The sequence below is a fragment of the Loxodonta africana genome, chromosome 15 (genome assembly GCF_030014295.1).
Source record: "Loxodonta africana isolate mLoxAfr1 chromosome 15, mLoxAfr1.hap2, whole genome shotgun sequence".
Lineage (NCBI taxonomy): Eukaryota > Metazoa > Chordata > Mammalia > Proboscidea > Elephantidae > Loxodonta > Loxodonta africana.
The window spans coordinates 80,601,246-80,627,888 of NC_087356.1; the positions used below are offsets into that span (position 1 = coordinate 80,601,246).

General features: G+C 44.4%; 1 protein-coding gene across 6 annotated transcripts in view; it reads left to right on the forward strand.

The window, feature by feature from the left end:
* The window catches only part of SIK3 (SIK family kinase 3), a 260,893-nt gene extending 234,487 nt beyond the window's left edge, over positions 1-26,406 (forward strand). For 4 of the 6 annotated variants that reach the window (XM_010597896.3, XM_010597897.3, XM_064269031.1 and 1 more), the window contains 12 exons: positions 664-734; positions 2,991-3,134; positions 6,865-7,015; positions 7,744-7,869; positions 8,132-8,217; positions 8,685-8,794; positions 9,829-10,168; positions 10,753-11,642; positions 21,068-21,231; positions 22,133-22,265; positions 23,189-23,359; positions 24,109-26,406. In XM_010597896.3, coding sequence (XP_010596198.2) covers positions 664-734; positions 2,991-3,134; positions 6,865-7,015; positions 7,744-7,869; positions 8,132-8,217; positions 8,685-8,794; positions 9,829-10,168; positions 10,753-11,642; positions 21,068-21,231; positions 22,133-22,265; positions 23,189-23,346 — 2,373 coding nt within the window. In that variant the 3' untranslated portion in view covers positions 23,347-23,359; positions 24,109-26,406. The other 2 variants (XM_064269029.1, XM_064269030.1) reach the window with 2 other exon arrangements.
* The last annotated feature ends 237 nt before the right edge of the window (positions 26,407-26,643 follow it).

Consider the following 26,643-nt stretch of genomic DNA (forward strand, 5'->3'; position numbering starts at 1 on the left):
TACTTTAAAAAATCATTATGGAAAAAAGAAAATATGCTTTATGCTTTCCTAGAGTTAAGAGATCTAAACTCTGGAAATGACACTAATATGAAACAGGTCCATTCTGACACATTCAGGTGAACAACCTTCTACCATATTTTCTGGCCCTGAAACACCTGCAGGCCTTCTCTTCTCTCTCAGCCTAGAACACCATGCCTTTCCCTGTTCGTGTGGCTGGCTCCTGTTCGTCCTTCAGGTCTCAGATCAGGTGTTGCCTCCTCCCGGATGCCTTCCTAAATTCCCAAGTGCCCTGTTAGAGGACTTGGTCATGCGATTTTATAATTATTTACTTATCTCTTATCTTCCACTCAACAGTAAAAACGAGGGCAAAGATTATATCTGTAAATTCACATTTTCTGCTGGGACACAGTAGGCATTCAGCTATTTGTTGTATCAATAAATGAATGAAGATGAATAAGAGAAAGAAATCCAAACTAACATCACCTGAGCAAGGTAAAGATGAGAAAATAGAAAGGTATGAAAGTTCTGTATGGCCCAGGGGTCCTAGAAAAGTTTTGTAGATAAGGACATTAACAGAAGGCCCTGACCAAGTCTGGTTTCTAGAATAGGAGACATTGCAGAATAAGCCGCCACCTTGAGCTTTTCCTTCCTGTCTCTCTTCAGGCAGTGCCAGCAGTTACCCCTGTGGACGAGGAGAGCTCGGATGGGGAGCCAGATCAGGAAGCTGTGCAGAGGTAATGTGACATCTGGCAGTGCTTGCAGAACGTCCTTGGGCAGGCTCCCCTGCAACCAACGAACGGTCGCCTCTGCCCAAGGAGGTGGTACAGTGCAGCTTCACCCTTTGTGTGGTCTCTTTGCTCCAGCCAGATGGCATGTTCCTCCCCACACGGAAGTACACAGAAGACTACCCAGAAAGTTTCGTTTCTGTAAGCGCCATTGGAAGTCCCCTAAGTGACAGCAATAACCATAAGAACTTTTTCTCTCCTCCCTCCTTCCTTTCTTGTCCCCTGCCTTCATATTGCAACTCTGATAGTATTCACAAGGCACAAAGCCTACTCCTTCCTGCCAAGAACTCTTTACTGAAAAGGAGTTGGAGATTTGGGATGACAGTGATCCTAGCTAGTGTGGCCATGGACCTCTGGCATGGACTCTTCCTTTCCAGGAGAATGAATACCTCTTGTACTGTTTGCTGTGTGCTTCTGTGCTTCTTCCACCCCCTCGTACCAGCAAAGATATGTTGAAAAAAAAAAAAGAATATGGGATTTGGTCCAGGGACAGATGCAAATATCCACTGTTTGCAGAACCTTGTTGAGAGATGCCTAATTCACAGAAAATGGCAGTGGTCGTCAGGCACGCTGTACTGTTCATTTCATCTCTGTCCCATTATCTGTGGTCCTCAGCTCCATGCATGCCCCTTTGAGGGAGTTGTCTTTTATTTTCCAGGGAGGGGGTTTGACCACAATCCAGCATGTATTTTCCCAGAAATACAGGTGTTCTTCAAGATTATATGTTTTTTTCCTTGAGGGAAGTTGAAATAAAACAGTTTTCGTGGGCTCTTGGGGAAATTTTGGGTGTCTTTATCAAATGGATATTAAACTACTAATGGCTTATTCTTTGGCAAGTTTACATACCAGTAATTAACAGTCTGTTAACTGTTTTTAGCTTAAATGGGCAAAGTAGTTAAAAATAAAAGAAAACCATTTTCTAAGAACCTGGCAGTTGCTGGCCGGTACTGTCTTCCTCCCCCCAGCAGCTCTGTATGAGAGCCCCTGTTTAAGAGGAACTAGGTCCATGTGGAAAGAGAACAGTTAAATTTGACAGGTGGGGGCAGGTGGGCCAGCTCCTGCTACAGCTTAGCCAGTAGAAGGAAAACTGTGGTGATTTTTTTTTTTTCTTTTTTCTCTCTCGATGCTGTTGATGCTATACTTTGTGGACAACAGAGAACATAAGGTTGCAAATGGGCCCTGCTGGCGTCATAGAGATCAAGGAAATGAAAAATTAGGAAATTTACTGCCATTTTACCTTAAATAGACAGCAGTTATTTTATCTTCTTTGACTTGGTCTTCCTCCAGTTCTGCCTTCTTTAAATCAACATTTAAAGGCTAAAATGCTCATCTGTTTTGATGTCCTAAAAAGGGATAATGCTTCGTCTATTCATGCCCTAGAACAGCAGCTGTAGTGGAGGAAGTCATGAGCCAGACAAACGGGGACTAATATCTTACTACGGCATTGATTAAGTGGTGAATCTGAAAGATCTTCAGAATAAAATTCTTCAGCTTGGGGACTTCTTCAGCTTTTGAAGCTCTTCTGTTTTCTTGCCATACCTTTTTTCTCCTATAAAACAATTCTAAACTTTTCGTGTGGTTTTATTTCTTCCTTCTGTAGAGATTGATAGGTCCCTGGGGACAACATCAATTTTTCTTCTCTGGTGATTGAGTTATAGTCATGAGGCATGAGGCAAGGGGTGGTTCTGGAACTCACTTATCCCCAAATGGAAGGATCTGTTTTCAGTGACCTACAGTGAGGAAAGTCTCAGAACCTGGGCCTATGGAATCCTTTTGAATATCTCCCTTGCTTCTCCCCTAGGAACAGTTCTTTAGGGTTCATTTCCTCTCACCTGGAGAACCACCTTGTGTTTTGAAAATTTGGAGGGACGGAGCGATAAAATTAACAAGCTGAAAAATTCTTTTGTTGAATGGATTGAAGTAGGGAAAATTGATCCTCTTATCTTGGTGAGCTAGATCTGCTTTCTGTCTTCTCTTAAGTGGCTACTGTTAGGTTCAAAATTCAGCCACCTCAGTATTAAGCCAACTTTTGTTGGCCAGTAACATGTTTCACTTCCATCCAGTCAGGGATCTGCCTGCCATTGAGCTCTTTTTAAGCTCTGGCACTGTTTCATTCGGAGTGCTTTGGATTAACTTCTAGTGCTTCTGGCTGAAGAATATTCCTGTCTGTCTTTTTACTATAAAATGTGCTCCTGCTTGTTGCAGGTACTTGGCAAATAGGTCCAAAAGACACACACTGGCCATGACCAACCCTACAGCTGAGATCCCACCGGACCTACAACGGCAGCTAGGACAGCAGCCTTTCCGTTCCCGGGTCTGGCCTCCTCACCTGGTACCTGATCAGCATCGGTGAGTAGCCACATGAGCTGTGTGAGCCCCCTGAGGCTCGTCGGACAGGCAGCCTTCTGACTAGTCTTGCAGTGATGGTAACTAGCATCAAGGCTTTAAATAGAAGTCAGCTGTCATCTTGAACTTACATCTGTGCAGCTCCTTGCACTAAGCAATGCACAAGGCAAAGGTTTTCTACTGGGCCCCGGAGCAATATGAGGTTCTTCTCTCCCATTATCTTGCAGACCTGTTTATTGTCTGCAGTTGATTGCCATGATTCTAGATGTTGACTCATAGATGAAACTGAACCTGAGACCTGAAAGCATGTGAAGCTGTTAGGAAGCCAACTGGAAACAGGAAGATTTGTAGCCCTGTCGATAAACCCAACCTTTAATAACCCATCGCCTTCAAAAGAATGAGCATTTCATATCATGTTACCATTGAACAATGAGCTTGGATTTGGAGGAAGATACATCCCTTTGTGAATGGTAGAGCAGAGATGCTGGATTCTCTGAGGTTTTGTGCTTGAGAAGCCATCCTTTCAATATTCTGATGGCAAAATCTTTTTGCTAGTCTCTGTTACATTTATAATTCATTCTCTTGAAGACATGAAAACAAGTTTAACCATCCTAACCAAGAAAACTTCACAAAATTGAATCCAAGTATGCTGGAAACGGGGGGCCAGGACACTTTGCTAGATTAAGATGATTCTCTTCCCAGAATACCTTGATGACTGAAAATCTTAGCTATACCCATTCTGAAGCTGTCCGCAAGCTAATGGGACATGCTTTCAGAGCCGCCACCATGTTACTAGAGCTTCCTTTATTCCAGTCTCTCTTGGGGACACTGAAAAGCAGTCTTACTTGGAAAGGGTGAAAAGCAGGAATTTCCAAGGAAATTAGGTTTATAAGTGTGTTTTTATTGACTCTCAGAACCAGCTCACACTAGTAAGCTTGACACAGTGTTTTTATTGTGGCTTAGTTACCCGCTGAGCACGGATGTAATCAGCAGAGACAGGTGAACTATGAGCAGGCTGAGACATAATTAGTGCCACGCTGGAACACTGAACGAAGGAAGATAAGCTTTTCGAATAACTTAGTAAAAAGACTTGGTAAAAATGGTTTGTTAGGAGGAGCAGAGAAAACTCTGATGGCACAGAAAGGCATTATTTTTTCTCCTGAAAATCTCTCAGGACTTACATTATTAATTCACATCAAATGGTACTTTAAGCAATTTCTTGCAGAGCTTTTCTTTCTTTCTTTCTTTCCCCATAAATTTCCCAGGATTTCTCAATAGCTCTGAGCTGTACACTCTTAACCAAATAGACCCTTTATTACTTCATCTTTCCTTGTCTCCATCTTCCCCTCACCCACAGCTTGACACTTCATTTTTCAGCCCCTGTCAGAATTTGCTGTGTAGCTGAAGTCCTTTGGGTGCCCTCACTTACTTCTGCATACTCTTTGGGAGGTGTTCTTATCCAGGGAAGCAGGAGGATCAGCACACCTCCACAGCCAGCCTTTATTGCAGCCCCTATCCTGTTCACGTTTGTCACTGAAGGAAGACCACATTGGCCCACAGCTCCATTTGTGTGGTTTCCAGCCTGCCTGGTGTCATTGTCAAGGCCTTGCCTGCTGGAAATGTGTCTGCTGTCTGTTTTCATGTGAACACTCTTGATAGAGTATTTCAAGAGTTTCCTGTGGCCAAGCCAGTATGAATTGAAAGAAACAGAATGCCTTATGAGCAGGAGATGGTGCAAACTCAACAAGTCTTGATGGGGTCACTGCAAAATATGGCAACAGGAGAGATTGAGGTTAGTATTCAAGGGGGGAAAGAAAGTTCTAAGGCCATAAAACTGATAACGGGTGGCCAGAATAGGTTATTGAATTCTCTTCATTTTCTGTATTAAAGAACAGCGTATATTAGCTATTCTTCTGGAGTAGACTAGATGAAGTCCAACATGGAGACAGAAGAAGGGGTCTGATCAACTTTTCCAATTCTGGAAATGGGTGATTAAAAAACTTTTTTTTTTTTTTTTTTTAATGTTATTGACTGACTCATTTTGTGCTAACACAAGACAGGTTTTATAACAGTTGGGTCCCAAGTCCCTATTTGAAGAGTGTAGTGGGAATTTCAGCCTAGTAGAGGGTGTCCTGAGTTTGAACACAATTGCTAATAAAAATAAAACACAGTGCTTCCAAAATGAGCAGCTACATCAGAACTGTTTCTCTGAAGTAACTGTGCTGGACTGACCTGAGTTACCAGTCTGTTTACAGCCTGAGTAGACAAAGTCCCAAAATACCTTCTCCGGTGGTAGAGAGTGGTTTTTGTGTAGACCATATTGACTGCTTCAAGAAGACAGCTTTCTGAGTGAATCAGAAATGTGTCCACTATCAGAAGAGTGAAAGTGTAGGAATCGAGTTTTAAGAGAAAATAGTACTTGCTTGGTTTAACTCACAAAGTCTGAAAGAGAAACCGAAATTAAAAGCATTGAGGAACTGCTCCTGAAAGCAGCTTTTGCGGTCACTGTTTCTGGATTGTGTCCCCCAAAATCATATGTCTTTTGTGTTACTGATACAAATATGTTTGTGCTCGTTTCATTTAGTACAGTTGTGTCAAGCTTCAGTAGAGTCTGAACGGAAGTCCTCATTAGAAAAGCAAGGGAAAAGAGCTTCCACCTGCTGCCAGAGCTCTCTGACAATCATGCAGTTCCCTCTAGACCTTCCCTAAATAACCTGCTTCTTTTTGTTAAAGCTGTTGTTTTGCTTCAGTCCAAAATGCATAACTGGCAAGGTGATACATCATTTTACCCATAGCTCAGTATAATGTTATCTCTGCCCTGGATGTGAACCCCTGATCCTTTCCATCAGCTGTTGGAATGCTGCGTTGGCAGTCTTTTATCTGCTTACCTCAAACCCGTAAACATCTCTTGCTGATTAGGTCACAAGTGTAGGTGTTAGCGTCTAAACCTGATGCTGTCTTAGGCATTCCTTATCAATAGCGTGTTCTTTCTTTCTGTAAGATTCTGGCTGTGTTCTGATTGAGCAGTGGGGTTTTTGAAGGTAATCCACATGATCCCTCTTTAACTAGGGGGCTAGGAGGGTGCTGTTATTCTGGGAAGTTCATTTTCACAGTAGGTAACCTTGTTTGAGTTGACCAGGTACATGCGGAATCCTGAGGCCCACATTCCTTAAGAATGTGCTGTTTCCAACTGCAGTATCAGATATCCCTATTCCCCCCACCCCACTCCGCCCATCGCCCATCTGTCAGCACAGAAGCTATGAGTTCCAGGCCAGACCCTTGACCACAGAGCTGATTGTTGTTGCCCTCTGGTCGTACAGAGACTACTGCTCAGGGAAACCTTTGGGTTACACAGTGAATTTTAGGTTAATAAGGCACTAGATAGAGACATGATTGTGAAAGGAAGCGCTCCCGTACAGCCTGGCCCAGGGGATACTGTGATGCTCTTCTCTCTGTGGCCTAATATATTGTAAGAACTGGACACATTTGATCCCAGGATCTCATCGGGCTTGGAAATTAAGCCAACTGAAGGTAAGTGGAAATGGAAGATGTGCACCTGGAGCTCTCTAAAAGGAAGCAGGGTAGGGAAACAACTGACCCATGGAGATGGCGTACTATGCAGGGACGCACATGCAGCCAGCCATCTTTGTGTTCATCTGGAACAGCAGTCCCTATGTGATTTGATCAAAACCCCTGAGTCCTAGCCCCTAACCTTCTCTTCCCATGTATTCAGCTCTACCTACAAGGACTCCAATACCCTGCACCTCCCTACGGAGCGTTTCTCCCCTGTGCGCCGGTTCTCAGATGGGGCTGCAAGCATCCAGGCCTTCAAAGCTCACCTGGAAAAAATGGGCAACAACAGCAGCATCAAACAGTTGCAGCAGGTAATGGAAGAGATAGCAGGCATCTCTGAAGAAGGATGGGTGACAGAGACCAGTATTGCAGGAGGACTGGGTATTTAACACTCTGCCCCCTTCATGTCAACAACAATGCCGTTTTATAGGTTGGAAAAAGGATAGCTTTCTAACGATCTTTCCTTACTTCTTGTTATGTACAGCTCTCTCCAGGATCAAACTTGCCTACCCTATGAAGGGACTAGATTTTTCTCCTGGAGAGGAGTTTCTGGGCTTGGGTTTCAGTGGGAAGCACCAGGAAAGGACTTCTAAGCAACCCTGGCATTGTCTGATGATTTGTAGGTAGCTGGGTCTCATTGGAGCCTGCTCTACACTGCTACCCCCTGGTATACTCGCCAGTTGGTATGGAGTGATGCTCCCAGAGGAAGGAAGTATACCTCCAAGCTTCTCTAATGGGCTGATTTCTTTTTGCCTTCCTGACGTCCAAACTAAGCCTTGCGTGACATGTGCTTTGACATTTCACACTGGACACTTTCACTTGTACCCATCCTTGGTGTTTCCCATTCCTTCATACAGAAGAGTATGGATCTATTTAGTACACAAAATACTTATATAAACGGGTTTATTGCTCATCAAGGACACTTTTCTTTTGTGGCTCTTTCTGCCAATGAGACCTTGAGGCAGATCTGCATCTGCTGAGATCACTGCATGGGGTGGGACTGGCTGCATCCCATCTGTATTAACTGCTTTCCCTTCAGGAGTGTGAGCAGCTGCAGAAGATGTACGGGGGGCAGATTGATGAAAGAACCCTGGAGAAGACCCAGCAGCAGCATATGCTATACCAGCAGGAGCAGCACCATCAAATTCTCCAGCAGCAAATTCAAGTAGGCCTTCACTCTTTGCTTTCTCCAACTTGTTTGGAGTTTGCTTTCAGGCTAATTTGCCTATGAATTTTGGAGGAGATCACTCAGGGCAAAGTGCAGTTGAGTTGTTTATGGCTGATATGTTTCAGTAAAGGTAATCAAACCTTTTGATGAACAACAAGAGTATAAATCTCAGTCACAGTTCTGTTTCTTCCCTTCCTGTGAATAGCTATGATTAATCTTCAAGCTCACAATTATTTTTCCTTTCCCCCACATGTTTTAGGATTCTATCTGTCCTCCTCAACCTTCTCCACCTCTTCAGGCTGCATGTGAAAATCAGCCAGCCCTCCTCACCCACCAGCTGCAGAGGTAATGACTCATTGTGTTTTATGCCTAAGCCACTGTCTCTCCAGTATGGTGTCCTTGGCCTGACTCATGGGAAATACTGACTGACTTTAGCATTCATCTTGGAAGAAGAGACACCAAAGGAGAGACACCAATTTAAATTTCAGGAGCCTCCCTGAAATTCTGACTTCTTGTGCCAGTTCATTTTTTTAGCCCCATAAAAAATCTGATACCCAATATAGGAGGACAAACACAGGCCCATCATGAACTCTGCCTCTTCTTCTGGGAAGTCTGGTAAAACAAGATGTGGACAGGCTTTAAGCAGACCGTGGTGGATGGTTCATATATGTTTTTCTAGTTGGAGGTTTATCAGAACTAAAAAAAAAAAAAAAAGGTTATCTACTTGTATTATCATATGGCTGAAACTGACTTCAAGATTGTACTGTCATCTCAGGAGGTTTATTTATTTACCTGGTTTTGTTGTTTTTAAGGTTAAGGATTCAGCCTTCAAGCCCACCCCCCAGCCACCCCAACAACCATCTCTTCAGGCAACCCAGTAATAGTCCTCCCCCCATGAGCAGTGCCATGATCCAGTCTCACGGTGAGTGGGGAGGTTTAGACGGAACCATTATATGCCACATGGAAAAAGTGACAGTCTTAGTCTTGAGCTTCACAAACCATTGATCTCAAAGGCAGAGTACCACAGTGTGTAAGGATGTGGGCTCTAGAGCTAGACTGCCTTATTTTGAATCCTGGTTCCACCACCTTCTTTGTTTTGAAAACTTAGGTAACTTAAACTTCAGTGTACCTCAGTTTTCTCAAATGTGAACTGGGGATAATAATAGTATTTCATGTGTAAATACATGTAAAGCCCTTGAAACAATCCCTGGCACAAAATTGTTCTCAATAAAGTCAACTATTCTTAATATTTTTAATAAAACCCTCTAGCAGAATCTTCTTTATTGTCGTGCCTCAATTTGATCATCCTTTGTGCATGTGGGATGCTCTCTTGTGGGTGTTTAGATAGAGGTGACGATTAGTATACTATGATTGGTATGAGTCTTCAGAAAACAGTGCTTTGAGTATTTATCTATTCCAAAACTGAGTAATCTCTAAGTAATGCCACACAATCTAGATCCCTTGCCAGTCTCCCTAGGCATCCTTGAAAAAAGTCTGAATTGTCCTCTAGGCCCTTCCTACTCAAAGTGGGTTCCCCAGTGAACATTTGCAGAAGTGGAATCTCAGGTCCCATTCCAGATTGACTGAACTGGAATCTGCCATTTGTATACAAATCCCAGGCCATTTGTACGCACATTAAAGTCTGAGAAGCACTGCCCTAGATCCGAGCTATTCAAAGTATAATCCATGGACCAAATTCTAAGGGAGTGTATTTATTTATTTTTTTCCTTTTTTTAGAAATACAAATTCTTGGAGCCCTGTCCAGACCTACTAAGTTAGAATTCTGTGCGTAGGACCCAGGAGTCTGTGTTTTAATCAGCTCTCCAGATGAGTCTTAGGCACACTGAAGTTTGAAAAGTACTGCTCTAGATGGCATCAGACTTGAGTATCCTTACTAGCTCCATTATTTCCAGATAACCTGGGCATTTGGTCACTCTGCGGATCCTTTCTCTCCAGGTGCTGCATCTCCTTCCCAGTTTCAAGGCTTACCATCCCGCAGTGCAGTCTTCCCCCAGCAGCCTGAGAACTGTTCTCCTCCTCCGAACGTGGCACTAACCTGCTTGGGCATGCAGCAGCCCCCCCAGGCACAGCAGGTAACCATCCAAGTGCAGGAGCCTGTCGACATGCTCAGCAACATGCCAGGGACAGCTGCAGGCTCAGCTGGGCGGGGCATTTCCATCAGCCCCAGTGCCAGTCAGATTCAGATGCAACATCGTACCAATCTGATGGCCACCTTCAGCTACGGGCACCGGCCTTTGTCCAAGCAGCTGAGTGCTGACAGTGCAGAGGCCCACAGGTAAGGCGGCTGCCTAAATTCACCCAGCCATCTATTCAGGTGATCCAGTTGGGAGGAAGCCCCTTAGCAGTGAGAGAGAGGAGGAGGGAGAGAGAATGAGTCTGACTGGACTGTGCTGTTAAGCCACATACTTTTTATCCTTTCAAAAAATCAGGAAGATGGGTTTGGGATGCACTTGTAACCTATTAGATTAAGATGCTAATGAGACAGAGGAGGAAAATGGCAAAGCTACCTTGCTGTTTATTTGCAAAGAAGAAAATGGCTTATGAGAGGAGGTTGTCCATTTTAGATTCTTTCCTTCTGTCACTCTTCTAAGGTAGCTCAAATGGTGTTTTGAAACAGGCCAAGCTGCTGCCCTCAAGTTAGAGCTGGATCTGTTATGCTGATTGCCCTAAGTCCCTTAGCAGTTATTGGGTAGGTGAATAGGGGATGTTTAGGGATGGTGCATACAGCTATGTCTTTCCCAGTTTTGCACCTCAGTTCTTTGTACCAGCGGGTGCTCCCTACTAAGGAGGAGGAGTAGCTATTCCCCAGGGAGTCTAGCATGCCTGTTACGTGGTACTCACTCCCTTTTGTGTCTGCAGCTTGAACGTGAATCGGTTCTCCCCTGCCAACTACGACCAGGCGCATTTACACCCCCATCTGTTTTCGGACCAGTCCCGGGGTCCCGCCAGCAGCTACAGCCCTTCAACGGGAGTGGGGTTCTCTCCAACCCAAGCCCTGAAAGTCCCTCCACTTGACCAATTCCCCACCTTCCCTCCCAGTGCACATCAGCAGCCACCGCACTATACCACATCAGCACTACAGCAGGCCCTTCTGTCCCCCACGCCACCAGACTATACAAGACACCAGCAGGTACCCCACATCCTTCAAGGACTTCTCTCTCCCCGGCATTCGCTCACCGGCCACTCGGACATTCGACTGCCCCCAGCAGAGTTTGCACAGCTCATTAAAAGGCAGCAGCAGCAGCAACGACAGCAGCAGCAGCAGCAACAGCAAGAATATCAAGAGTTGTTCAGGCATATGAACCAAGGGGATGCTGGGAGTCTGGCTTCCAATCTTGGGGGACAGGGTATGACAGAGCACCAGGCTTTACCTTATCAAAACGTTGACTCATATCACCACCACCACACCAGCCCCCAGCACCTTCTACAAATCAGGGCGCAAGAATGTATCTCACAGGTTTCTTCACCCACCCCAACCCACGGGTATGCTCACCAGCCAGCACTAATGCATTCAGAGAGCATGGAAGAGGACTGCTCGTGTGAGGGGGCCAAGGATGGCTTTTTAGACAATAAGAGTTCAAATACATTGACCAAAGGTTGCCACGACAGCCCCCTGCTCTTGCGTACCAGTGGACCTGGGGACCCTGAATCTTTACTAGGAACTGTGAACCATGCACAGGAATTGGGGATACATTCGTACCGACATCAGCCAACTGCTGCATTCAGTAGAAATAAGGTTCCCAGCCGAGGTAAGAGTCCTTCGTGGTAAAAGCCCCCAATTCACTGACTGGGTGATGTTATCTTTCTTTAGCTAGTACTCTATGTTCCTAAGAAAAAAAGAGTTCCTGAGAAGATCTTCAGGACCCTTTGGGAGAGAAGCATGTAGGAAGTGGGAATTCTGTCTTTGAAAATAGAAAGATAATGATAGAAAATTAATGCTTAGATGGTATATTTAGTCAGATATTTATTCCCATATTCATACCAGCGTTTCTTGGAACCCAGGATTTCTTGACCTCCATCAAAATAGCTGACTTTAATGTCTGCAGTAGAAAAAAGTGAGGAAATATGACTTAGTGTATATAATGTTGGACCAAGAGTCAAAGCACCTTAATTCTTGTCTTGACTCTGTCACTCAAACTCTCTTGATTCTCATGTTCTTCGCCTGTAAAAAAAAAAAAAAAAAAAAAGGGCGCACAAGGAGTAATGGTCCTTTGCAAAGTATTAGTGAGGATTAGAACATGTATATGTGTGTTTGTGTTTCTGTATAATGTGTGTGTAGGAGAAAGAAGCACTTGATAACCTGAAATGCATGATATAAATGTGAGGTGTTATTATTACTCTGATCATTCTGTCAGTGAGCTAGATACAGAATATCAGAGCATCATAAGGAGCCCTGTGTCGCTCTGTACCACTTTATAATTAACGAGTACATTCGTTGTCATTCTGAAGAAGACTGGGATTTCCATCAGTGAGTTACACTCAGGAAATGTTGTTCCACCAGGATCACAGCATTTATCCTGAACAAAGCCAGACGCGGCATCCATTCCATCATCAACAGGTCTTGCAGTTTACCACTCTTCACTGTTGCCATCCAAGAGAATAAATAATGAGTTTATCTATAAAATATACGACCCTGAAACTGAGCATTTCTTCTCATCATCCCCTTGTGGAGCCTCCCGGATCTCCTGCCCTGTCCTTTAATGTCAAGCACACAAAACAAAATTCCTAGGGGGATTAGATCCTGCAGCACAGAAGCAGGACTGAAGACCTTGCTCTAAAGCAAGTTATGTGAAAAAGACAGTGATTTCCTAGGTTGTGCTTATTATGCAGCTATAGGGAGGGAGGGAGGTGTGGGTTCATGAACAGCCAGTTAGATCTTGGACTTTTGAACAGATAGATGTTATCTGGTTCCCAGGACTTCTGCACCAATCACACATAATGCTATGTACTTTTAGATGAACAAGTCAGACAAGAACACCCAGAAGTGAATAAGGACGGTGGGAGGTTTCAGAACCAGGTCATGTGTGGCATGGTTGACAGATGTGGCGATGTTTAGGCTCGAGGGGAAAAATCCTAAGGAGAAATATTATACCTGGAAGAGGGATTAGACTTCTGGGTTTATATCATGGGGCAGAACCAAGATCAGGGTAGAAGTTGCAGCAAATTCAACTCCCTGTGGAAGACCTTCATAAGGACTTAAAACAGAGCGGGCTGCCTCAGCAGCCTTGGAGCTCCCTGTCATGGGAGCGTTCTAGCAGAGGTGAGATGATGCTATCACGGATGCTGTGGAGAGGATTCTTGTCTGGATGAGTGCTTTCAGCAGATTAGCATTCCATAGTTGGAGTGAAAAGAAGGGGAGTAGCAGATGTTTCTGTAATGCTTTCCATGCACCAGACACCAGATGCTTTACATGTGCAAATTCATTTCACAACAACCCTATGAGGTAGTAACATCCCCATTTTACCAACGAGGCGGCTGAGGCACAGAGAAATTAAGTAGCCTGCCCGCGGTCAGTGGCTAATTAATTAGTGGCAGCTGCATCTGAGTTCGTCCGTTCACTCCAACAGATGCTTACTGAGCATGCCGTGGGTGTGCAAGGCTTTGTGTCAGGCACTGGGGAGAGAGCCAAGATGAAGCAAATAGTATATCCTTTACACCTACCCCCTACCCTGGATTGCCTCTTGAAATGTTTTTCTTCAAAAATGATTTCCTCTAGTTTCTCTTCACTTTTTTCTCCTGTGTGATGCCTACGTACAGAAACGCTAGAGGGCTTAAATTTTGCCGGTATCTCCTAGTATGTCCCATAAGTGTCAGCAGGGCCCTCCTTTGGCAGGCTTGCTGGTCTACATAGTATCTCTAAAGTAAGGCAGACTGTGGTTGGTACAAGTGATGTGGGAACACCAGGGGAGGAAGAAATTAGCTCAAATCAAAGGAATACAGTAGGTTTCTAGCAGCAAGTGGTTTGGGGGCTGGTTCTTGATGAAGAGGATTTTACTGTTTGGATTTAGGGGAGAAGACCTTCCGGGTAGTGGAAGAGACATAAGGAAAGACTGTTATTTTTGTGTGCCATTCACTCAATTTCAACTCATAGTGACCCTATAGAACGGAGTAGAACTACCCCCACAGGGTTTCCAAGGCTGACATCTTTACAAGAGCAGATGTCCAGGTCTTTTCTCCTGCAGAGTGGCTGGTGGGTTCGAACTACTAACTTTTTATTAGCAGCGGAGCACTAAACAATTGCATCACCAGGGATCCTTAAGGAAAGACTAGTGAGTGAGAATGTTCCAGGGAAAGCAAGGAGCCTGCATTGGTTTCAGATGTGGTGGAAGCTAAAGCCAGAGGTTTTCTAAAATACAGAATATCATCCAGACCCAGCTGAAATGTACAAGAATAGTGCACCACTGCTCAGTTCTCCTGGCACTTTGAAATCAATACACAGTCCCTGTCATATCCCATCTTTTAAGTCTAAAGCCTTTACTTCAGGTCTGTACTTCGTGGGTATGGTTCTTGTGACAGATCCATCCTGCTGCTTCCTCTAGTTGAGTTACCATCATCACCTCTCTCCTCTCTCCTCCTTCACCCTCGCTTTTACCTCTACCACCATCACTGCCATCGCCCCCCATAGACATCTCTCCTGGCTTCTGGAAGAGTCAGGCAGTTATAGCTCTTTAACGGTTTGGGTTCAAAACCACCCAGTCTTTGTAGCTTCATCATCAGCTTTGCTGGTGTCCTCCCTGAAAAGACGTCTTTTTCTTTCTTTTTGACCTTTGATATGAGCTTTTCTGAAAGCTGTAATCTTAGTTCCTGCCCTGCTTACCAAGGCATTGTAGAGATTCTCCTTCCTTCTTTCTTTCCAGTTTACTCTGAAAGGCCCCCTTTCACAGCCACGGAACATGCCTTTTCTTGCTTGAGTACTACCTATCTCGCCCCTTTCAAACATGTACTTCTGCCTTGTGACTTTTGGAGCCACGTGTGCACATATTGTTAATGATAAAGCCACAGATTTATTATTATGTGAATTTAGGATCCAGTGTAGTGAAATAATGAAATAGAGAAAATAATGTCCTAATGAAGCCAGTGATACTCCAGAGTTCAAATCCATGCTCACTTTTCTGTGCCTCTCGGGTACACATCTGTGTGTTTAAAAATATTTCTTATTCTGAGGATCCCCCATTGTTCCAACCTTAAACAGCTCTTACTCGGAGGCCAGGGGCCTGTCACGTAACCTGTCTTCCACTTCTTCATCTGTGTAATGAGAGCTCAATGCCGCCTAAGAGAAGGAGAGCAGAATTAATATTCCTGTGTCTACTCTGTGTCTCACTGTGCTTGGTGCTTTCCACTCCATTTCTCCTTTGTTTTTCACACCCACCCGGGGAAGTATACGTTATGATCCCCTTTTACAGTAGAAACTGAGACTCCACAATCTTCCTGCTTTAGCTTGACATGATCCTATTATTTTAAAAACTTGAGATCTCACATTTATACTTTACCAGAGAATCATCAGATAATTTGCTGTCATTTTTGCTAAGAGAGGGTTATAATACCCCATACCCACTGTGCTGCAGGCAATGGGGGAGCCCACACATGTTTATCTCTTTGGACAGGAAGAAATGTCTGGCATTTCCTTTAATGGTACCTCCATCACAGTGAAGTTACACACCAGTCCCAAAATGCTTCAATTGTTATTTCCCTAAAGAACCAAATTCAACAATATTTATTGAATGGCAATGCTGTAAACCCTGTTGCTGTTGATTCAGACTCATAGCAACTCTACAGGATAGAGAAGAACTGCCCCATAGGGTTTCCAAGGAGCGGCTGGTGGATTCAACCGCCGACCTTTTGGTTAGCAGCCAGACGCTTAACCACAGTGCTACCAGGGCTCCTGGCTATGCTGTACAAGACTATATTGTAGATGAGATGCTGAGGAGAACACAGAGATGGAAAGACAAAGAACCCGCCCCAGGGAGCTTATACTCTACTGCGTGGTGGGGGGCGGGGTAGTAAAACAGGCTCATAGGCAGCTTTAACATGACAGGCTATGTAATGAGTGCTGTTAAGAGGTATAGTTAAAGAGCACAGCTAGTGTGATATTGCTAAAATTTCTGAAGAGCAGATAATCAGTGATTGCTGGTGTTACTCAAGGAAAATGAGATGCCACCTTACGTGCATGCCACCAACCAGTGTGGGCTGCCAGAGTACTGAGCAGGCAGCGTGCCAAAGGCTTGTTTCACTGTGTCCATGTTTTAGAGCACACCCCATGCTGCCTATAATCTCCCTGTCTGCTTCTCTAGAAGTAAAAAGAAGGTTTATCTTCCTCCCACAGTATTACACACACTTGATGTTTCCTTTGCAAATAAATAAGTACAACAGCATACCCAGTTTACACAGTGAGATTAGCAACTTGACCTCTCAAAGAAAACCACATCCTCTTTTCTCTGAGCTGTCAGCTTCAGCAATATAAGTGAACTTTGGGTCTTTCAGAGAGGTGAAACAATGGCAGCCTGCAGGGGTTTGCGCCTCAGAGCCTTTAGGAGATCACACATGGCATTTCTCTCATTTTCTCTTAAGCCCCAGTAAATGAGTAAGGACGAGTCAACATTGACAGATTCAACAGGGTTGTGCAAGCTGCCCCAGAGTTCCCCGGGCAGGTGGGTGGTGAGCAGTGTGTCCGTTTGTGCATTTTTTCCCCTCGCGTGATCGAATGATCATCCCACCCTCTGTACTCTCTCAGCTTTACTTTGGTAAATACCCAAACATTGCTGCTCTCAGAAGTCACTTTTTCCACATTAGTTAAGTGCCTTTTGGTCAGCTGAACGATTCCTTCAGCTGTTGAAAGAGCATGAAGGATGCCCGAGGTTTGAGCCTGAATCTCCTGTCCCTTTGTCAGTGGGACAGTCTATTTACACCCTCCAGCCAGTCAGTAGGTCTCATCTAGTAAAATGACCTCTACACTTAGAAGTCAGTGTTTTTACTAAAAATATTTACTTGTGTAGTCCTCTACAGTTATGAAGAGCTTTTCACATGCATTATCTTTTTTGAGGCTCCAAACAACTCTGATTTTTCAGCCAGGAAACTGAGGCTAGGAGAGGTAAATGACACACCCAGGGTCATACACTCTGCTAGAGCTGGATTCCAACCGCAAATTTTTATTCCCTAGTCTTACATTCTAGAAGCCCTGGTGGTACAGTGGTTAAGAGCTCGGCTACTAACCAAAAGGTCTGCAGTTGAAATCTACCAGCTTCTCTTTGGAAACCCTATGTATGGGGCAGCAGTTCTACTCTGTCCTATAGGGTCACTATGAGTCAGAATAGACTCGATGGCTATGGGTTGGTTGGTTGTAGTCTTATCTTCTTTCCTTCATGCCTCCTTGACTCCCATTCTACACCCGCTAAACACACCTGCCAAGCGGAGATGCTTGCCCTTGCATCTCTTTGACCTGTTCATATATAGGAACTTGAGCAAATGGAGCCCTGGTTTGTTACCCATTTCCTATTAACACACTTCTTTTCCCTCTGGTTTTTAACTCGCGTTTGTCTCTCCTGGAGCCCTGGTGGCACAGTGGTTAAGTGATATGGCTGCTAATCGAGAAGTCAGCAGTTCAAATCCATCAACTGCTCCTTGGAATCCCTATGAGGAAGCAGCTCTACTCTGTCCTTTAGGGTCGCTGTGGGTTGGAATTGACTTGACGGCAGTGGGTTTGGTTTTTGGGTTGGTGTCTCTCCTATCAGAGGCTTCATCTCTAAAAATTTAAGTTTTTTTAGTTTTTTATTGTACATTAGGTGAAAGTTTACAGAGCAAATAGTTTCCCACTCGACGGTTAGTACACGAAGTGTGCCATGACATTGGTTTCATTCCCCATGGTGTGCCAGCACTCTCCCCATTTCCGTCCTTGAAAATTAAAGTTTCAGTAACTCATTCGTTCACTTAAATATAGGTAAATTGGCCCCATCGTTCTGGAAGGAGGGTCCTGGGATAAAATCAGTTTCTTGTTTTTGTTGACTGGCTCGATAATGCCCTTGTTGTTGTTACTTGCCATCGAGTTGATTCCGACTCATGGTGACCCCATTTGTTGTTAGCCACTCAGAAATAACATGCCTGAAATGATTGTAAGTGACAGTCTTTACTAAGCTCTTACACTCTACTAAGCACTTTACATACCTGTGGAGTAAGTCCTGTTTTACAGATAAATAAACTCAGGCCCAGAGAAGTTGGATAACTTACCCAGGATCCCATTCCTCAGGAAATAGTAAGGCAAGGATTCTGACCCCAGAGCTTACGTTCATGACCACTATGCTCAACTCCAGCCTGGTTGAAGGATGAGCTGTAAGCTAGGGAGTCAGGAAGGCTTATCATAGGATTTGCCAGGTGATCACTTGGTGTCACCTTCAGGTCTGTGGGCATCAGACTTGAAGACCAGGGAGAGCAGACAAGGATCATATGGACCTGTAAAGGCAGAGCCAAAAGAAGAGTTGGTGTTTTGGTTTGGAGAAACCCCATTCTCAGGAATAAAAATAAATGTTAAAAAAAAAAGAGGTAAAGGCAACTTACTGTATCTCAAACAGACAGAAACAATGAGGCCTCCAGAAGAGGTGGGCAGGAACTAAATACCAAAGACCAGGACAGTATAAATTTTGTTATCTTTGCCATTTCCTTGTACTTGTTAATGAGCCTATAAAAACCTTTAAACAGGAGAGCTCTCACACGTGCCTTTAGGGGGAGCAAGGAGGTTGGACTGGAGAGGTGTGTATCCAGCTCCATAACCCCAAGGAATAGAGTGGATGGGGTAGATATCAAAGAAGGGAAAACAGGCGTTGGGAAATACTGTGAAAAAATAAGAAGCACTGATCTTGTTGCAAAGTAGAACAAGGAGTCAGTTCCTTGATCCATAGAGCCAGTGTTGCACCTCTTCCTAACAGGGGTTTTTGTTTGGCCCCCGGGGCCAGCATGTGAGCTGTGCCCACTGAGAGAAATTAAACTGGGTGGGTAAGATGGGTGAGCTCATTCCATAGAGCAAGTCCTAGTGTAGGCTTTCTTTTATCTTCCTTCTCCTGTCTTTCTGCTTTTGGTAGCAAAATAGTTGGGTTTTGGCTATTCCTTTGACCTCTTTGCTCAGAGAATTTTCAAAAGACTTTTCACTTGCCTTCACCTTTACTAGTCAGGAAGTGCCCTCCTCCTCTAATTTTTCTCCATAATACCTTGCATTACTAGCAACGTGCATGTCAGGTAGTTCTCCCTTCCAGTCATACCTGTGCGCCTCAGCCCAGGCCTTACCCTGATTGATATAGGAGAGATGTGGCCATTTGAATATATAGACCTGAAAGCCTTTACCCAACCATCAGTATGTTTTGTTTTCATTGTTCAAATAGATATTGAATGGCACAGTAACCATTAGGGCTATTTCCTATTAAGAATGAAAAAAAAACTTGGTTTCACCAGGAGTCGGTTCATCAAAAAATAAGCCCAATAATCACCAAGGAGCTTTAACTTAAAAAACTAACCAGGCAAGCAAAACATATGTTCCAGTCTCTAGCTCTTAAAGACTGGAGCCAAGAGTGGTACCAGGAGGATCCTGTCAACTTAGGTATGGCCCTGACATTCTTCTTGACCATTTTTGGTCAAGAAGAAATACTCATTCCTTTTGAACTCCTCGTTCTTTCCAAAATCCAGTCCATAGAGTCTATTAAAATCAGTAAAAGAAATAATTACTAAATACCTACTGGGTTTAGGAGAATGTTCTGGAACACTGATGGCTTACAGGATGCATTAAGATACAGTTCTTACCCTCAAGGACCTTACAGTCTAATAGGAATGATTAAGACAAGTATGCAGTTGAACATGGTACCAGGGATAATGTTTGAGCTAAGAGAGACTAGGAAAGTCTTCTGAAGTTTAAAGGAAAAAAAGGTCTGTTTCCATTTGAGAGAAAGGGAAAGTTTCATAAAGAAGGTGACATTAAGATGGAACCTAGAAGGCTGAGTTGATTTGGATTGGTATGAATGAAAGTGGAAAAATCAGGCATTTCCAGGTAGAGCAAATGCACAGAATTGTGAATAGGTGAAGAGTTAAGTGATCCTGTCTGACTAGAGCTTAGAATGTGCAGCAGAGAGGAATATAAAATAGGCCGGGGCAGTGTTGTAAAGAGAAAAGTGTTTGGGCTACCCTGTAGAAAAATTCTTCTTTGTAGGGTAGTGGGAGGGAGGGTGGTTAGGAGGCTATTACAGTAATATAGGCAAGAGTAATAGGGCCTCCACTGAAGCAGTGAGGTTGGAAAGAAGGGAACTAGAAGTGACCAGCATGGCAGAGTTGGGTTCTTTAGATTTCAGGCTGATACAGGATCAAGAGTGAGGAATCAGCAGTGACCCTGAGAACTCATACCTGTAAGGTTAGGAAAATGGGACATACAACAAGGATGTCTGAAGGAGGCGAGCGGGTTGCAGGGGAATTTGATGAGCTTGGAATTGGGCATGTTAAGTGTTAGGTGCTTGTTAGATATTCAGGGAAAGATATCTTGTAAATAGTTGGAATTATGGATCTGGAGCTTTTTAAAAATAGTGTTTTAGCAAATTCTTTACATAGAGGCAAGAGTTGAAGCCATGAAAATAGGTGATATTGCCAAAGTAAGAGTGGAGAGAGAGAAGGTTGAGGATAGAAATGTGAAGAGTACTTTACTTGTAAACAGCAGAGGAATCACAGGAAATGCTGGAAGCAGCAGTTAGAGAAGAAAAAGAGGAGAAGACTGGGGTGGTACATGAGGTGGAAGGAAACCAAGGAAGGAGAGAGGAGGCATCCACAGAAGGGAGGCCACCCTCCCAGGTAGGAGGTTCCTAAAAGCTCCCAAAGGGATTCCTATGTGCATCTAGGTTTGGGAACACAGCACTGTCAACAGAAAAATGAAAAAAATAGAGTTCAGTGTGACTCAGCTGACCCTTGAGAATGTGGGATTTTTCTCCTAAGGATATGATCCCCTCCTAAAGGGACTCATATTTGCCATAGGATTTAGGGGCTACCAGGCTGGTCTTCTGAGCACCATCACCAGCCAGTTGAGGACTAGCATTTGGGCCACATGTTGGTATTCACCATTGCTCACTGTTCCCCTTGCAAGACATTTCTTTGATGAAAGCTTACAATGTTGGGAGAAACTAGGTCTGCTGAGCCTATTCTGCCGTCTTCTCAGAGTCTGTCATAGGGAACTGCATGGATAGAAGTTCTCCAGGACAAGCAATGGAGCTGCCAGATCACAATGGGCTCGGATACCCAGCACGCTCCTCCGTCAGCGAGCACCACAGGCCCCGGACCCTTCAGAGACACCATACGATCCAGAACAGTGACGATGCTTACGTACGTTGGTCCCCTTCTTCTTCTTGGAGGTGGGGATTCTACTGATCCCAACCTTGAAAAGAGAACATAGTAATGTGGGATAGCATCTCTGCCAGTACGCTTCTTAGTGTGAGTTTAGTACTTCTGGGAACCATGAGAGCAGCTCTTTTGAATCACGCTAACAGAACAACTCCAGTAAAATCCCAATAGAATCTGTAGTCCAAATTTTAGACTGAAAAATGAACAGCAGCTGTCATCTGCTCCATCTAGTCTAAACTTAAGTTCCAGCAAATGAATCCTTAGACTCTTGGTTAGTCTTCTGACAGCTAAATTGAATTTATTCAAATAATGGGAGCAAGTCTGGCTGAGCAAAGCTTTCCTTCCTTGGACAAACAACTAGGGCCACACTGTCTATACAGTAGCAGCTAGCCACGTGTGACTATTCAAATTTAAATTAATTAAAATTAAATTAAATTAAAAATCTAGTTCCTCATTCACACTAGTCACATTTCAGGTGCTCAATAGCTACATGTGGCTAGTGGCTGCCATACTGGGCAGGGAAGATAGAGAACATTTCCATTATTGCACAGCATTCTAATGGACAACACGGTCCTAAGACAGACTCCTAGTGATGATGGGGATAGGGTCAGAAACCTGGTTTCAGAAGGACAGGTAGGCGTCAAGGGGATCTCACCACCAGCTGAGATTCACTGTACCCCCATCCCCAGCCCCTCCCCTGGCCAAAGGCTGGGGCAGTTTCTTACACTGTCATCACTGCAGCCTTTCCTTTACATGGGGCTGCGGAAGGAGGGCATCTGGGCAGAACTCCTTGGAATTGGTGCCCTAGGCTGCCCTGGGCCTGGGATCCTTTAGAATGAACATCTGTCTCTAAGGGTCTGGCATTCCTAATTCTTTTCTGCAGGTGCAGCTGGATAATTTGCCAGGAATGAGTCTCGTGGCTGGGAAAGCACTTAGTTCTGCCCGGATGTCAGACGCAGTTCTCAGCCAGTCCTCACTTATGGGGAGCCAGCAGTCTCAGGATGGGGATGATGAAGGTAAGGGGCCTTATGCACAGGGCACCCCCCAGAGAGGTTCCTGGAGGAGCTCTCCCTCCATCTTTGCAGTGACTGCCCCCCTCTTCTGCATAAAGTCCATGGGGAGGCAGAGCCACAGCACCCCAAGGGTTCTGGACATAAAGCCCTTCCCCACTTCTCCCCAGAATGTGAGTGCTCAAGGGAGCATGCCTTCTGGCTGAGTACAGGCGATCCCATTTTTGTTCCAGTGCTTTGTTAAGGTACTTGTTTAATAACAGCTTTTCTGGTTTGGTTAGTGAGTGTTGTGTACCTCCCCTTAGAACCAGTAGAGGGAGAGGAGGGTATCTTAGCAGATAAAGCCTGGGGCTTGGACTGGACAGGTCTGCAGTAAGTCCCAACTGTGCGCTTTTCAGGTTCTGTAGGCAAGGCACTTAACCTTTCTAAGCCCCAAGGTCCTCATCTATAATGCGGCAGAAACAACAGAACCTGTGTCCTAGATTATGCTGTGAGGGTTAACTGGCTTAATGCATGTGAACTGCTTGGCACATTGCCTATTACACAGAGTGTACCCAGTAATTGGTATCTGTAGGCAGTAAAATGACTGTCTTCACCCTTAAAGAGGTAAGTCTCTCTGAAGGAGCACTCCTCTGTCTTCTCTCACTCTGTAGCAGCTGATTGTACCCAAGGGTGGAGAGGGTAAAGGAAAAGGGACAAAGAGAGGAAAGGAACACTTAGAGGAGAACATGGGCATAATCCTGGCCCCCAGGCCTCCTGTCACTGAACAAATAGAGGCCCTGCTCTCAGCTGAGAATTGAGGGCTGGGAGTCAGGTTACACCCATGGTACTCACACAAGTTGCCTTCTCTTCCTCTCTCTCTCTCTCCCCATTGCCCACCTACCCTCCTAGCTCCCTGCCAAGCTCACATGTTCTTTTTGGTCTTGCAGAATGTAGGGAGAGTCTGCAGGGTCACGAGCACCCAGACCTGATTGACGGCAGCCAGCACCTAAACTCCTCTTGCTATCCATCTACATGTATTACAGACATCCTGCTCAGCTACAAGCACCCTGAGGTCTCTTTCAGCATGGAACAGGCAGGCGTGTAACAAGAAATGGAGAGTAAGTATCACCCTGGTCAGGGCCAGACCAGACCTTTGGCCAGTACCAGTTCCTGATCCCATCAGGAGATTTATTCCACGTGCAGTGACCAGAACTCTGAAATTGACAAGCGCCATTCTTCCACTCATGGCCTTCCCACCTTCTGGTTTTTTCATTAAGCGCTGCACTAGATGGGTTTGTCATCTGGATGTTTCTTTTTCAGTGTGGAGGGATACAGGAGAAATGCTGGAGATAGTCCCCTGGTTTAATTATGGGAGACAAGGCCCACATTGTGTTAAAAGTGCTGTAGTCTCCATAGGGTCAGTAAGCAAGACACAGCTTGAGAGGTAGAGATGACCTGTAGCCAGGGTAATAAGGAAGCAGTCCCTAAATTTATTCCCGAAGAATGAAACCCAGCAAGAAAACATATTTCTTGTGGCTGTACAGAAGCAAGTGGCAGAATATTCTAGACAGGGGAAATATATGATGAGACCAGGGGTAGAAAATAGGTAAGTTGACCAATTTGGCTAGAGTAATGCCTAAAGGTATACAGTAGGCATTACTGGTTCTGTCTTTGAAAAATCTTAGAAAAGACTTAATGAGGGTTAAGCCATTTGGCAAATCCGTGTCAGAGCCTCAATATGGCAAGCTTTTAAAATACCTAAGGTCAATAAATGTAAACCTTTTTTTTTCTTTTTTTAAGTTTTCAATTGAATATTTGAATCTTTCACTTTTCAAACTAATTCTTCTCTGTGTCTGCTCTGTTGCAGGTTTTATGTACAGCTTGGGAATAAAAAAATTCATTTTAAACCAACAGTATCTAGCAGCGTTGCGCCAAATTGCCATTGTGTTTCTCTCCACCCAGAATAATGTGGCTCCTTTCCTCACATTTGGTTCATCAGTGTGCTGTTCTCTGGGGCTCTGAGGGGGTTTTGCCATGTTTGCTTGTATGACCAAGTTACCAAGGAAATAAACAGGACATCTATGTTCTCCTCCTTTTGTGAAGGCGCATTTGGTGTATTTGAGTTGATGGGGGTTTTTTGGTTTTGTTTTTTTTTGGAGGAGGGGAGGGAGTTTTTCCCTCCTTTGGTTATGTTTTCTTATGGAGGGGATTTATTTTCTTTCTCTCTTTCTTCCCTTCTCCCCTTCCCTCTTTCTTCCCTTCTCTTCTTCCCTCTTTTCTTTCTTTCTCTCTCTCCTTCCCCTCCCTCCTTCTCTCCTTTCCTCTCTCTCTCCTCTTTTTTAAGAGAGAGAGCAATGCAGTTAGAGTACAGAGGCGGTGGTGGTTGGGGGGGACTTGGAGCCACCCAATCCCCAGCCTTCATTCACAAAACACCCTCCATTCACCTGCATTGTTCTCCCATAGGAGCAAATACTAAAGGATAATATCCTCCAGAATCCTAGAGGCTGGGGAAAGGAGAAGAAGGAAGGGGTGGTGGCCTCTGGCACTTGGAGAACAAAAAACAGAGTATAAGATACCCCAAGCCTGGAACCTGAGAGGTCTTTACTGCTGGGATCCACTGGAAAAGACGTCTGGCCCCAGCCAAGACCGTATCAGAGCTTTAGCCTGGAAGCTGAGTGACCTGTTGTGGACGGGTTGCCCGTTAACAATGTCTCCATCAGAGCCCTCTCTCTATGTATAGTATAACTCAGCACCCCTCTTATAACCTGAAAAGTTGGTTGCCTTTATCATCCTGCTGGTTCTACCCATGGTCTGAACACCCAGTAATGGTGCACTATGCTTTTTGTGTCATCTTTCATTCTCATATTACGCTATAAAAAGGATCGTTTCTCCTTTTATATATAAATATATGTATGATTTTCCCTTTCAGCCTCTTTGTCACAGGCAAGAAGAATAAATAGGAGGCTCTCTTGGGCCCTGCCTCTCTCCTAACCTCCTTCTCATCCTTGGGCATCCTCAGTCCCTATTTTAATTCTTGATCATGTAGGAATTGTTTTTGGTAAATGCTGATATTATTATGATTATGATTATTAATAAAGACAAAAGGGATTTTTGTTTAAAAGGGAAAAGTTTAACCAGATTCTGTTCTGTTTGAATTGTGACTTGCACCTTTTGTTCCAAGTATTTTATTTAGACCTTGTAATTGTAAACAGTTCTTCCTTGTGCCAGTGACAGATAGAGTGGTCTTCTTTTCCCTGCTGAAGCAGTGCATATACAATAGCTATTGTTTGTGCCATTATCTTTATTTTTCTTCACTGTTAGAAACCAAAGTCGTCTCTGCTGGCTGGGGGCTGAGAGAGGATTTGAGTTATCTCCTTCTTATCTTTAAAACAAGAAAGAGATGTTAAATGTTCTGACTCTTGATCCTTTTTCCTGAGAGAGTAAAAAGTTCCTAGTCCCCTCCTAGTCTTTCCCCCTGAATTTGCACAGACGAAAGCGGGTATCCAGCATGGCCATCCTGGCGTTGCTGGCAGGATCCCCAGGCAGCTTGCTCTTCTCCACTGATACTGGCAGCTCAGTTCTTGGACCTACTACCCTCGAATGGATTTCTGCAGTGCAAGGGCCCTTCTTGGAATTTAGGCCATATTTCCATGGTCCCCAGTCGCCCCTCCACTTGGTGGGACCATCAACTACTCAGCAAAAGGGGGCTTCCAAGAAAGCCCCAAAAGCTTTTGTTTGATTTCTCTGGGTTCTTTCCAACTCTGAGGCCCCTCTGACCGCTCCCCACCACCACCACCACATGCTCTGCCTGTTCTGTTTACATGATACTGTTTTTGTGGAAGAGCAGATCGCCGCCCTCTAGCAACCACCCAGATGAAAGCCAGTGAGCCTATCGATGTGCCATCTTGCGAACTACACTTTTAAAAGAAATCATTGCTTTGTATTGTAGTAACCAATATGCACAGTATATGTTGAATGTATATGAATATACTTTACTATTTCTGTGATTTGAAAATGTTGGAAGTATTTTTTCTTTCTGATTTATGTTGAACTAAAAAAGGATTAAAAATCTCCAGACCTATGTTGCAGTAAGACCTTTAGTCCTTGTTTTTGTGGGGCACTTACAATTCAGTAACTTAGTTGGGGATCGTAGCAGATTATGAAAATAAAAGCCAGATTATGATCTTATGTTGATACATTATTTGTCTTGTGGTTTGGTGTCTAACTGGGAGAAGCAACCAGGTGGGTGGAAGTTAGAAACACTAGAGGCTAGAGAGCTGGTCTACCAGGCACTAGGGTGGAGCTTTGAGAGCTATCATTCTCTCACCCCGCCTTGTGAAACTAGCATTCTCTAGAAGCCTGGACTCAACTTCGCACTGTGTCCCCAGGCACCCAGCTTGGA